The sequence below is a fragment of the Pelophylax lessonae genome (assembly GCF_965119305.1).
Source record: "Pelophylax lessonae genome assembly, chromosome: 4".
Classification (NCBI taxonomy): Eukaryota; Metazoa; Chordata; class Amphibia; order Anura; family Ranidae; genus Pelophylax; species Pelophylax lessonae.
Window position 1 is genome coordinate 316,502,482 of NC_138771.1, and position 14,087 is coordinate 316,516,568.

General features: G+C 44.3%; 1 protein-coding gene across 3 annotated transcripts in view; it reads left to right on the top strand.

Moving 5' to 3' along the window:
• Window positions 1-14,087, top strand: part of DBN1 (drebrin 1) — a 181,822-nt gene that overhangs the window by 109,788 nt on the left and 57,947 nt on the right. For all 3 annotated transcript variants that reach the window (XM_082254789.1, XM_082254790.1, XM_082254791.1), the window contains exon 2: window positions 12,307-12,362. In XM_082254789.1, coding sequence (XP_082110915.1) covers window positions 12,307-12,362 — 56 coding nt within the window. The remainder of the gene's footprint in view (window positions 1-12,306; window positions 12,363-14,087) is intronic.

A 14,087-nucleotide genomic window follows, 5' to 3' on the forward strand; every position in this document is an offset into this window, starting at 1 on the left:
CCGGTGTTATGGCAGCAGATAGCTGCCATAACCCAGTTATTTTCTTACAGGGCCGGCGGTCCTCTTTCACATAGAAATGATCCTAGTGGGGGATTCGCAGCAGGATCACTTTTTATGGGTGGCGGGAGAGGTGCCCCTACCGTCCTTTTCCCTGCTTACCAGAGCCGTTGATAGCGGGGAAAACAATTCGGTCCTTCTGTGTCCCAGGCAGGGGAAGTCGAGTGAAGGCAAGATGGCCCCCGCTCGACTCTATGGCCTTGGATGACTGGAACAACGTCATACGTCGCTTCCGCCCAACGACCTTAAATGGCCCATTTTTTTTTTTTCTTGATAAAAAAAAAAATACATTTTTTTTTTTTCTGCTTTTTATTGTAGATGTGAGATCTGAGGTCTTTTTAACCCCAGATCTCACATTAAAGAGGACCGGTCCTGCTTTTTTCTATTACAAGGGATGTTTACAATTTTTTTTTTTTTTTTAAAGAGACAGTGTAAAAGTAAAAGGTAAAATAGGAAAAAATAAATTTAAAGTGCCCCGTCCCTTTGAGTTTGCGAACACTTACGCAAGTTGCGCCCACATATGTAAACGGTGTTCAAACCACACATGTGATGTATCTCCACGATCATTAGCGCGAGAGCAATAATTGTAGCCCTAGACACCCTCTGTAACTCTTAACTGGTAACCTGTAGTAATTTTTAAAGCGACGCCTATGGAGATTAAGTACCCATGTTTGTCACCATTCCACAAGCATGCGCAATTTTGAAGCATGATGGATATCTATTTACTCGGCACAATATTCTTTCACAATCTAGAAAAAAATTGGGCTACTTTTACCGTTTTCTCCTATTAAAATTTCTCTATCGCTCATTGACAGACGTAGTCCTCGGTGATACAGCACCTTCGGGTTATGTTGCCTCCACAGGAGCAGGACTAGACAGGAAATTAAAATGCTCTGGCCACACCCTAGGGGCAGTCCCAGAGGGTATATCCTCTCTCTCTCTGCCTCAGCAAATCAGTTATTTTCTGTCTAGTTAGGAGTAAGGACCTAGATACCTTGCTGGGATCTTCGGTCCTGGCAAGATTTTTTTCTTAAAAAGATTTTTTTTAGACAGCTTTTTTCTCCAGTGTTCCTGTGAGATCTTCAAGCAAGAAAGCTGAACTGGGCGACGGGCTGGATGTTGAGATCCGGTGGTCACCCCAGTTCAGCCTACGAGCGCGTGCAGGCCATAGCTCCGCGCTGGGTCGGCCGCGACAAAGTCCCATTAAGGGACTGACCCCGCGAGTTAAACGTCTCGCTGAAACGCCAAAGACCATGAGTCACGGCGTCCGTATTGGTCGACAGCCCTCCCGCCCCGGTGGAGAGGGGTACTGTCAGGAGTTGGTGCTTGCCTGGTTCCGGTATGGTGAGTAGTATGTTCCCCCTTTTCCCCCTGACGGGTCTTGTGGTGAACGCGGGCCCCTCTCTGTATGGTAAGATAGAGCCCCCCTCTATCCTATAACATGGCACAGATCCCCCTACTTTGAGTGTGATTTTATGTGCAAAAAGCCAGGAGGCTTGGTTTGGGAGCTAACAATCTAATTGTATACATGTTTAAAAGATTGTAATCAGTGGCAGTCTGGGAATCTTACTGTGATAAGAATAAGGTACCTACCAGTCAGAAGCCACGGACATGTAGACTGCCTTCCTAGTCAAATCTCCAGCTATAGCAGGGCTTCCGAACGGCCATGAGGTCCGCCAGGGCCGGTACCGCCAACCACGCCAAAGATCCCCATGCAGAGATAGTGTTGTGTGCCCTGCAGCACACCGCTATTCGGTACAGGCCGTCGCCATTTTTTTTGCTGGATTGCACGAGCCGCCATTTTGGCATAGCCTCGTGTCTCCAGCATGGGGGCGGCCATGTTTGAGGTGATCCAAACACCTCGTGAAGCTAGGGGAGGCGCCGGAAGGCGTGCAGAGGGGCGGAGCCGCCTCCTTTCTTCCTGGGCAGCCAGCCAAAAGACTTCCTGTTTGTCAAGACAGCGCTGTAACCTGTTGCAGTTAAACTCTGAGCATCAAGTAGTGAGCCTGGGGGTCTATCTCTCTCTCTCTCTCTCGATCGATAGGGATCCCTAGCAGGTAACACTAAGGGGCTTTTGTGGCGCTGGGGGTCTGTGAAAAAAAAAAAAAAAAGTTTTTTATTTTTGAATTATATTATCCGGGAAGTTACTGGAATAATCATGGACCCTGCCACACAAATTCCCCCACCTGTTTCCCTCGAGGGGGCCACGGGACCCGCCGGTGCACAGAGTGTAGAGGCATTTACAGCAATTTTGGAGTCTATGGTGGCTCGGGTGGAGGCGGCCTGTCAGGGACGAGGGTCAAGGAAGCGACCCCCGCCTACCCCTATATTATCTGACACCTCTGACTCCGATTCAGAGATGGTCACTGCAGTTGCAGGTCCCTCTGCAAGGGCTGTTACCTCAGGTAAAGCTCCCTCAGACAGTGAGGAGGACGTTTCTTCTCCCGCTATAATTCAGGAAGAAGCATTGGTGGACGCACTAGTTGTGGCAGTGCAGGAAACCTTAAAACTTGAGGTTTTACCGGCAGAAGCAACTGATACAGAGATTCCTTTTGGTACTAACAAGCCCATCAAAACGGTGAAGGTTTTTCCTGTACCCAAGTGTTTTGGTAATAAGATTAAAGGAGAATGGGAGCATTCTAAACGTACCTTTACTATTTCCAAGCGTATTGCTAGACGCTATCCGTTTGAGGAATCCATCATTAAGAAATGGACGGTACCACCAGTGGTGGATCCACCTATTTCCAGGCTGAATAAAGCCACGGTTATCCCAGTGGAGGACACTTCGTCCTTTAAGGATCCGGTGGATCGAAAGATGGAAGCAGAGTCCCGCACCATCTTCTCTCTGATAGGGTCAGCATTTAGACCAGTAATTGTTATTGGTCTAGTTTCCCAGACACTTACGGAATGGGCGAGATTGGTACGCCAAGACCTTAGGGGAAAAGATATTCCCCAGGAAACATCTGATTTGATGGAACAGATTATACAAGGGCTACAGTTTATCTGTGACGCAGCCTTGGACACTACTCCCCTATTAGGGCATGCATCTATGTCAGCGGTAATCCTCAGACGTGTGCTGTGGTTAAAATGCTGGTCAGCTGACCTAGGTTCCAAAAAGACCTTGACGAATCTCCCCTTTCAGGGGAATCGTCTATTTGGGGCCACCCTAGATGAAATCATTAAGGATGCCACTGGGGGCAAGAGCACTTTTTTGCCACAGGCTGCTAAAGCTAAGGGACCTCGCAACAAGCGAGGACCTTTCTTTACCGCCCATAAAGGGTTCGCACGCCCGGCTGGAACAAGCGGGAAAGGCAAGACTCCTCCAGGAGGGTTCAAGAAAGGCTGGTCGGACAAACAGAGGACCAACTCAGCCAAACCCGAAGCAAAGGAGTACACAGCCTGAAGGTGCGCCCCCACCCGGTTTGAGGGTGGGGGGACGTTTTCACCGGTATTCAGGACATTAGATCGAGCATCAACTACTACTACCGGTGCGATTCTTCCCTTCCAACATTTAAGTACTACAGGGAGCGGTAGTCACCGTTCCCTGAATAGATCTTTTCCTTTACCTTTTCCTAAGATTAGTCTCTATTCCCCACAGGAATCGGATCTGGTTGACCAGACAGGCCAAGAAGCCTCTAGCCGGGTGACTTCGGTCCCTGAGGTTCAACCAGAAAAGATCACCCTTCCTGATAGCAATCAGGTATCTGATAAATGTGTGGGAACAGAAAACAACCAGACTTTCTCGGATGGTCGGGGCCAGATAGCTCTAGGGACGCCTGGTTCAGATCCAGTCAGCACCAGTGGTCCTAGAAATTCTAGGCTGGCCTCGTCAAGCCGGCCTGGCCGACTTGGACAGGCTAGTCGCAGACGTTCCGTGGGAACTTCGTCTCAGGGAGTGTCTGTGGTCTCAAGGACCAATTTACCATCGTGCTTTACAGTCGCTGGTTTTAATGGCCTGGCCATTGAGACCCAAGTACTGAAGGACAGAGGTTTGTCAGCTTCAGTCATTCCTACCCTTATTAAAGCAAGGAAAGCGACTTCCAGCAAGGTCTATTATCACACATGGAAGACTTATATTGCGTGGTGCGAATCTTTAGGATTTCCTCCACGTACCTATTCGGTGACTCGAATATTGGCTTTTTTGCAACAAGGGGTTGAGCAGAAGCTAGCCTTGAGCACCATCAAGGGTCAAGTTTCAGCATTAGCAATCTTCTTTCAGAAACCTTTAGCTACCAAGTCCTTGGTGCGGAATTTCATCCAGGGGGTGCGGCACCTGGCTCCACCAGTCCGCGCGCCCTTACCGCCCTGGGATCTTAATTTAGTTTTGTCGGTTCTACAGAAACCTCCCTTTGAAAACATCAGGGAGATTCCCTTGTTTACTTTATCCCAGAAGGTGGCCTTCTTGGTGGCTATCACTTCTGCTCGCAGGGTGTCAGAACTGGCTGCATTATCATGCCAGTCCCCATACCTAGTGATTCATAGGGATAAGGTAGTACTTCATCCTAAGCCATCCTTTCTTCCTAAGGTGGTTTCAGATTTTCATCTGAATGAAGATATTGTACTACCTTCCTTGTGTCCTCAGCCCAATCATCATCGGGAACATGTGTTGCATTCCTTGGATGTGGTTCGGGCAATCAGGGTATACCTGAAGGCTACGGAATCATTCCGTAAGACGGATTCGCTTTTTGTGATCACGGATGGCCCCAGAAAGGGTTTGCCTGCATCTGCCGCGACCATTGCCAAATGGATTAGACAGACGGTGGTACAGGCTTATTCTATTAAGGGTCAGAGTCCTCCGTTCCCTGTTAGGGCGCACTCCACTCGAACGCTCAGTACTTCCTGGGCCTTTCACCATCAGGCGTCAGTGGTCCAGGTATGTAAGGCGGCCACCTGGTCGTCGGTACATACCTTTACAAAATTCTATAAAATTGATGTGACGGCATCGGCGGATGCCTCATTTGGCCGCAAGGTTTTGCAGGCCGCAATTTGAGGAGACCGGTGGTCTACCTCGAGAGTTTTTTTCTGTTTGAAAAATTTCTTTTTTGTTGAGTCTCATCGTTAAGGATGAGCATTGTAAACTTCTAGTTGGCACCGGTTGGGCCTTCTAGATTGGGATTTGATTTCCATTTTCCCACCCCTCATTTGTGATACTGCTCTGGGACGTCCCGAAGGTGCTGTATCACCGAGGACTACGTCTGTCAATGAGCGATAGAGAAAAATGGATTTTTGTAAAATCTTACCGTAAAATCCTTTTCTCTTAGCTCATTGACAGACGTAGTCCCCGCCCCTCTGTTTTGGAGTTGGGTTGGGTTAAAATCTCTAAAGACTGCTTTTTGACATAACTGATTTGCTGAGGCAGAGAGAGAGAGGATATACCCTCTGGGACTGCCCCTAGGGTGTGGCCAGAGCATTTTAATTTCCTGTCTAGTCCTGCTCCTGTGGAGGCAACATAACCCGAAGGTGCTGTATCACCGAGGACTACGTCTGTCAATGAGCTAAGAGAAAAGGATTTTACGGTAAGATTTTACAAAAATCAATTTTTTTTTCCCAAGAAATTGCATTTGTGAGACTGCTGCGCAAATACGGTCTGACATAAAGTATTGCACTAATCTCCATTCTATTCTCTAGAGTCTCTGCTAAAAAAATATGTAATATTTGGGGGATCCAAGTAGTTTTCTAGCAAAAAATAATGACTTTACCTTGTAAACAACAAGTGTCAGAAATAGGTCCTTTAACCGCTTGCCGACCGCCACACGACTATTTACTGCGGCGGTCAGCCCCCCACAGGCAAAGGCACTAGGGAGCGAGTGCGCCCCGCCGGAGGCGCTCTCCCGCGCGGTCACGGACCCCCCCCCCCCCCCCCCGCAAAAAAAATCACAGATCTCCGCCATTACTCGTTAAAACATGGGTAGCATAAAACAAATTGGCCTAAAATGTTAAATTTTGATTTTTACATTTTTTTTGATGGGGAATTTCATATAAAAAAAATTTGAAAAATATTGTTATTTTTGCAAAATTTACGCTCTTTTTTTTGTTTATAGCGCATGATCAAAAAACCGCACAGGTGATCAAATACCACCAAAAGAAAGCTCTGTTTGTGGGAAAAAAAAAGGGCGTCAAATTCGTTTAGGTACAGCGTCGCACGACCGCGCAATTGTCCGTTAAATGTCACGCAGTGCCGAATCGCAAAATAGGCCCTGGTCAGGAAGGGGGTAAAATCTTCCGGGGCTTAAGTGGTTAAAGGGGTTCCGAAAAACCTACATTTGTAATTTTGTTATAGACAGCATACCCTCTTTTCCTGCTCTGTTTGTAGGCTACCTCCCATTTTATGCTACAAACATGTTGTAGAGCTGAGCAAGAAGCCTCTGAAAACAGAAAATTAGTATTGTATGTGTATTCTATAGATAAACATGTTGTGCCTTCCTAGGTAGGTGCTAGAGTGAATGTATATAGTTTTTGGTTTCTCTGCTTAACAGGGAGTCAGCTAGGCACATTTAGGCTTCATGTACACGGGACGTTTTAAAAAGTCCCTTGAATGCTGGAATTTAAAGGACGTTTAACAACGTCCGTTCTGTCGCGTTTGCAGCCGCGTTTAGCGGGCGTTTGCGTTTAGAACCGTTTCTAGAGGTCAAAAAATCATTCCCCTCTAAAATGGAAAAACGCGAGCGCTAAACGCGGGTCATCGCGTTCGGTCGCGTTTTTGCGTTTTTGAAACGCCAGGAAACACACGTTCGAACGCAAATTATTGCTTTCCAAAAACTGCACTGAACTCAACCGCCTGCAAATAACTGTAAACGACCCTGTGTACATGGACAGATAAGATAACATGGAGGTGGGTTCAGGGGCTTCTGAAAAAAACGCCCAACTGCTCCTAAATGGCCGTTTACAAGTTGCAGTGTACATGGACCCTTAGAGCTGTCATTGATTGGTTGGTAGAGTCTGCTCAGTGTGTTCTGGTGGTGTTCATGCTGTCTTAAAGGTTTTACACTGGTCTGATGGCTATTGGATATACTGGACAGTAGGTGGAAACCTAGCAGATAAGAGCATGGGATATCTATACAGCCCTAGCTAATTAGAAGGGGAGGTGCCCCTAAGCATGTTGGGTGACTATTTTATATCTGAAGAGCACATTGGCTCTGGGTCTTCCTCTACAGAGAGTGGTCCAGAAAACGAGGGGGTTGCGGCCTCTCCTCAGGCACAGGCTGCCATGCGGCCTCGGGTGTGTGACCTGAGGGCCTAAAACATTGAAGCTGAGACCCATGGTTCTCTTGCAAGTTGACTGAGGAAGGATGTCGACGGATCCTGTCTGGTATCATTGAGGAAGTTGACCTGCGGCCAGGGCCTTGTGAGACTGTTGCTAAAATCCCCCCTCTTTGTGCCAGAAGTCTGCATACTGGGTGTAAGCTAAAGGGGACACTGGCTAGTGTTTCGAAGAAGCAAGAACCACTAAAATTTCTTCTACTACAAAGGGACTTGCTTAACTCTGTACAGCCTGCTACACAATTCTATTGAAGAAGTGGTCCTCACTTGTGAATCGTTAATTTGGGGTATCCTGCTAATTCCCTTCTCCTATCCAAGTTCTCCAAATATAACCTAAAAACACATCCCCCAGACTGGTGATTGTAGACAACAAGCGGAAGAGTGTGTGCACCTGACTATAAAAATACTGGCTGTGGATTAATCAGTGGGAGACCCGGGCACAATTATTCGAGCGGCTCCTGCGGGGATAGCGATACAAACATAATATGGCAAAATCCTTCTACCTCTACTCCATCCCAAGACATTGAGGGTTAAGAAAATTATGAGCACAAGTCATTAAACTCCTCAACAAACCTGCAGCCTACCCTTGGAGATAACTTTATCTTTCCTATTAATTTGTGATTATCTGATAAATCAATGAATAGACTTTTTGCAAGTGTTAATTCATTCATCTGTATGGTGATCATTTGTTGAAATGTGCTTGTGCTGGGAAAATGGAAGAAGAGAACAATAATTGGTATCTTTAGCTGCTTATCTTTTACTCAAGTGGGAAAGTGTTCTAGTATATCACTAAAAAATCAAACCTGGTATGATACATAATGAACAATCATTTCCCTGTGTGTGGATGTGTTTATTAAAAAGCTTTTACTCATAACAATTTAGTTGTGTCTATAGCAAGTCTGTATCACCATAGAAAGTCAATATTTTGTCTGATATGGCTAAGCTGTTATTTTTTAAAGTTGGATAATCGAGGTAATAGATTTGCAACTTTAGAAGGGTTTAAAACCATTCCTCAAACTCAAAAGAATGGCCCCATATTTTTTTTTGTTTTTAAGTTGGATATTTTAAAATCATTGGATTTTTGTATGGTCATTAGAAGAAAATGTAAATTTCCCTTTTGACACGTAGCATATATGACCAGATGTGACCCTAAGCTAAAGAGGAAGTAAACTCCTTTTTTTTTTCCCTGCAAAGTAAATGCATAATGTGCTAGTATGCATACTATCACATTATGTGACACCTCCAAACAAAGCCCTCGTCGTCCCCGCTAGAGGGCGCATCCATCTTCAGCCGTCTTCCTTCCTGGTCTGCCGACTCCGGCTATGCTGCTTGCCGGGAGCTGCGTGCACGGGAGCCGCCGGTTTCGGCACAGGGCTCTGAAGAAATGGCACGTTGTTCAGGTGCTCAAGGAAAGGAAGCGCGCCGGGTACATCGACCCCGCGCATGCTCAGAAACGCGTCGTGCCTGCCGTTCCTTTGCTGTTTGTACTCACCACCCCTGGTGACGGGAGAGCGTCCATCCATCCACGGAAACTTGCAGCCGTCGGTCACCTCCATCTGACCGCTCATCGTACACTGAGGCGGGAGGCTGCCGGCTTTCTTTCCTCCCATTAAACATCAACTCAGCCACGGACGGCGCTTTGGAGTGGACATCACCACCTCCCTCCCCCCAGAGGATGTTTAAAGATCTGATGATGTTACACAGCCTGACTTTCACTTATGTCTTGTGAGTTACTACACACATTGCTTCTTATGTATTAATAAACTGTCTACACTTAGAGCGCTTCTCCTTTTTGTTTTTTTGTTTTTTTTATCGTGTGCTAGGCATTAGGTTCTCTTAAAGCAATGAAAACAAACTGTAGGGGAGTCTCTGGTAGTATAAGTCTAAATAAGATAGGAGTTGATTTACTAAAACTGGAGAGTGCAAAATCTGGTGCAGCACTGCATGGTAGCCAATCGGCTTCTAACTTCAGCTTGTTCAATTAGGCTTTGACAAAAAGGAAAAAAAAATGGAAGCCCATTGGTTTCTATGCAGAGCTGCACCAGAGTTTGCACTCTTCAAATTTAGTAACTAAACCTCATTATATTTGCTTTTTTTTTTTAAGCTAAAAGGTCTCCTCTAACATAGTGTGAGCTCTGATCATTCTAAGCTGGGCTAATGGGACTCCACAATGTTCTTAGCCAGTAGGTGCGTGCTGTTTAGATGTGTAATGTCATGTTCTACTTTTATGAATAAAATGTAACAATTGGCAACATTTTGTAAAACTGTGTTCGATGACCACTTCTTATGCTTGAAAGCACTTGCAATCCCTAAAAGAACTCTCATCTGGGCCAGCTGTTTCATTTGATCTCTAAATCTGTCATAGCACTTGCAAAGGTGGGGTTCTGTATGCAGTGCTGGATTTAGACATTGGGGGGCCTGGGGCACTTCACATTTGGAGGCCCAGAGCCCTTTGTGTTTGGGGGCCCCTCAACATAGAAATTAAATGATATGACAAATAAAAAAGTAAACTGAAATTAATGATAAACTGCATTAGTGTTGGGTTCCAAAGAAGACACTTGTCTGATTTTTATTTATTTATTTTCCCAATTTTATTGATTGTAAGGCCTCATGCACACTGGATGTTTTTGGGGCTGCTGTTAGCAGCGTCAGATGTTTTTCTTTGCAGCTGCAGAACGCCCATCTATGTTATTCTATGGCCTCATGCACACATAGAGCTTTCAGGAGCTCCAAGTGGCATAGGCATTTTACAGCTCCAAAAAAAACCCAGGAACTGTGCATTCTGTAGCTGCAGCGTCAAGCTGTAAAAACGTCTGAGGCTGCTAAAGGCTGAATAACGTTGCTGAACGTGCGTTAAGCCACGTTATACATTTTTTTTCTTCCATTCAAAATCAATGGTTCCCTATGGGAGCCTATTGATTTGAATAGAAGGCGCACCGCAAGTCGGATCAGGATGATCCGACTTTCGCTGTGAGAATCTTGAGGGGGAACTCCACGCCAAAATGAGGAAAAACATGGTTCCCCCCAGGTTCCAAACCAGGCCCTTCGGGTCTGGTATGGAATTTGAGGGTAGCCCCACACCGAAAAATAATGGCGTGGGGTTCCCCCCAAAATCCATACCAGACCCTTATCCGAGCATGCAGGCCAGGAAAGGGGAGGGGACGAGCAAGCGGCCCCACCCCCCTGGACCATACCAGGCCACACGCCCTCAACATGGGGGGGGGGTGTGGGTGCTTTGGGGCACCCACATTTACATACTGTAGTGCCTGAACAACCTTTTCTCCGGAACAACTAGCGACTATCATGCTCAAATAAATATATTCTAAGAGCTACAATAACACCTGGAAAGGTATCAGCAACCCCTTCATCATGTAATAAAACTGCCTGTTGAGATGGAGTGAGACATGACCGGAGCTTGGCAAAGGCTGCAAATTGGATAATTCCTCACTGAATACACTACTGAAGTCTTGACTGAAAATAAAGTTCATTTTTTTTTTTTTTTTTTTATAAAGGAAGTCTGGAGCCCCTCTGGCAGGGGGGCCCAGGGCAATATACCCCTTTTGCACCCACTATAAATCCTGCACCAATTTTTGGTTTCGAGATGAGTGTGGCAACGTTTACAACATAATGCATTTTAATAAATGACCCACAAAGACCTTAGGAAATAAGATGCCCCTTCTGTATTGGTGTTTGTCTCTGGAAAGAGCAGAGTTGACACTTTTACAGTTTGTCATCATTTCAGTAACACTACTTTGCTACAAATCATTTTAGCGTTGTCATTCTTGACACATACTACCTTACAGAGAGCAGAAACACATGACATTCACAAGAAGACCTGACGTTTTAACATGGGGGTGGTGACTGAAAGCCAAGTTTTACCTTTTCTTCTGGCACCAAAGGGGAAAGAGAGGACGCAGCTGACAGATTGGAGAACTTTTTGTTTCCAGAGTTGTTTATAAGCCGAATAGTTTGCATTTTGATGCTATTTCCCTAAACATTGATAGGAGAAAGCTGTAAATGATTCGGGGTTTTAGTACAGCTCTGTATATATGAAGGAGATCCAGTTTAGTGCCATTGCCTGGTTTTTGAATTCTTAGGACTGTAAATACAGTGCCACAACACAAATTATATAACTACAATGAAACAAGTATTTGGTTTCCAATAAATGTTTCTTTTGACTGCATCAATGTTTGGTGGGGCTGTGCTGAAATGTTGACTGTGTCCTACTTTGAGTTTGCTGAGTCTCTCATTCTATCTCTGTTGATGTCATTTCTGTTTATTCAACCTAGTCACTGCCTTAGCTCTCTAGTCTAGATAAATCATTTGTTGTCCTCCAGAGTTTTAGTGCTTGTTGTCAAACCAGAGAAAACTGGGTGCATAAACATGCCAAGATATTTCCTCTTCCTAGCGTCTTTAAAGTTCACTGTTGTGAAAGGTATTGCATTCTGGTGGCTGAATGTTTTCAGATAATGTAATAATAACTATATATTCAATTTTTTTCTGTTTTACATGGCATTGTTTATTTTCTCTACATTTGCATGCAGATCTAACTGTTTAGTAGAAATAACAGCTACAAGGGATAGGACAAACTACTTGAGGGGTTTCAAGACGGTTTAAACCGTATGAATAAAAGACCTGTTTTGAAAAGGTGAAAAACATCATAAAGCATGACATAAAAAAAAAAAAAAAATTGATATACTGAATATGTTTAATACAGGTATTAATTGGCATACAGTTATTATGAGGGAATACTATTGGTGCTGTTGGCGTTTGAAAGGGTGGCATAATGTAAATGAAACCTAAACCACTATATATATATATATATATATATATATATATATATATATATATATATATATATATGGTACAATTAAAAATGTTAAATAATTTGGGTGTTCCACGTTCTCCTATTCAGAACAGTATCCTGATTTTATATTGTTTCCAAGTTTATGCAAGTGCTGCTTTAGTCATTGTTTTGTCTTCTTACAGGGCTCTCTACACATATGAGGATGGCACAGATAATCTCACGTTGGCAACAACAGGGGGTAAGTGGTGAACTCTCATTGTTTCAATACAAAATGCACAGTTTATGTTCAATTTCGTTGAGTGTTCTTCTTTATACTGATTGTTTCCTATTGATTGCTGGAGGGTTCTGAGTCTTATAGATGTAAGGATTGCATTCAGTTTTGATCAGCCAATCTGCTATAACACATTCACTATCAGACTTATTCAGTAAACTACAAGCAAAATGTAAAGACTGACTTTTCTTAAAGTGGTTGTAAATTTCGGACATGAACTATGAACAAAGCATATCCCTCTATAGTATGTACTTGTCTCAATTAGGATAGCCATTTGTCACGTTTGTTTGCTGCTTTGTTTCTCTGCTATCGGCATGAAGTTTTCCTCACACCAAGACAAAAAAGGTGAAAAGGGAGGAACCTCCCAGCTAATTGACAGCCTCAGCTCTGTTCCTGTGTGCTGTGTGGAAAGGGTGTGTGTCCCTGCCCTCCAATCCGCTCTCCTCACTGCAGAGTGTAGCTTCAGCTCTCCACCCCTTTTTTTCTTAATTCTCAGACAAGCGTTAAAATTCAGCATTTTGACTGATTGTAGAGAAGGCAGGGCTGCAGATACAAGTACAACTTATGTGGGCGGATTTGTTTTATCTCTGTGTATCGTGTATCACCTGAGGCCACTCCACTGGTTAAATGTAAGGGTTTAGAACCACTTCATCTCAGAAAAGAACACAATAAGTTTTGTTTCCAGGTAAACTTTTCTGTTTTTTTTTTTTTTATCCATTGGAGTGTGTTTTTTGTCTCAACATATTTCTGGCAAGAGCAATTTCCTACAAATAAATTCCCAGTCTCTTCAGCATTCAGCACTTTCTGAAATGTCAAATGCCTATGTCCATCCTCTGAACTTGCATCACTACAGGACTCAGGAGTCACCTAATAGTTGGAGATGTAACCATAGTACGTGACAGGGGAAAGAAAACACTCCAGGAAGTTTTGAATGCTTTTGGACTGGTACTTGGATGGAAGTGCAAAATTTGCCAGCCACCAGTTCACTTTGGCACCGCTCCGAATGCTATGGGCGTATTTGCTGGCTGTCCAACAGAGATTAGTACGCATGGTATTGAAAGTGACCACATATGTATATACTTCCCAGAAGACCAAGGGTGTAAGGGTCACGAACGCACAGCGCAAAGCACGCTGGTAAACAAGGCCAGTAACAACACAGAGCTAATTGAGAACTCAAGGCTGTTGTCACTGGTAGCTGACCATCTAATCCTGGGTAACACTGTCTCGCCACTGGCCACCTCACATTCAGAACTGGGTACTGGCATGGAACTCTACAGAGACCTCAAAAGATTAATTAACCCCAGTCGACCTTCCATATTCCGTTGACCATCTTTTAACCCCCATGCATTCACTGACCCTCTTTTGACCCCTAGCCATCTTCTCTACACCTTTGATGGTTCATATTACTTTGGGGAACCCTGATGTTAAATATCTATGCTTCCAACCTGGAACAATATATTAAGCAATGAATAAACTAAAAGCAGGCTTACTTTTTAAAAGTCCCATCCTCTTTTTTTTTTTTTTTTTTTTTTTTGCTTTGTTGGTAATTTGTGGGAACACCTTTGTTTATACCCTAGGGGGCTTATGCAATGGAAGCATGTTAATGGATCCACTATTAAATTGTATTGGAATTTCAAGTAACTGTAAGGCAACAAACACAGTGAACATATTACTAGAACATTGAAAGGTAAA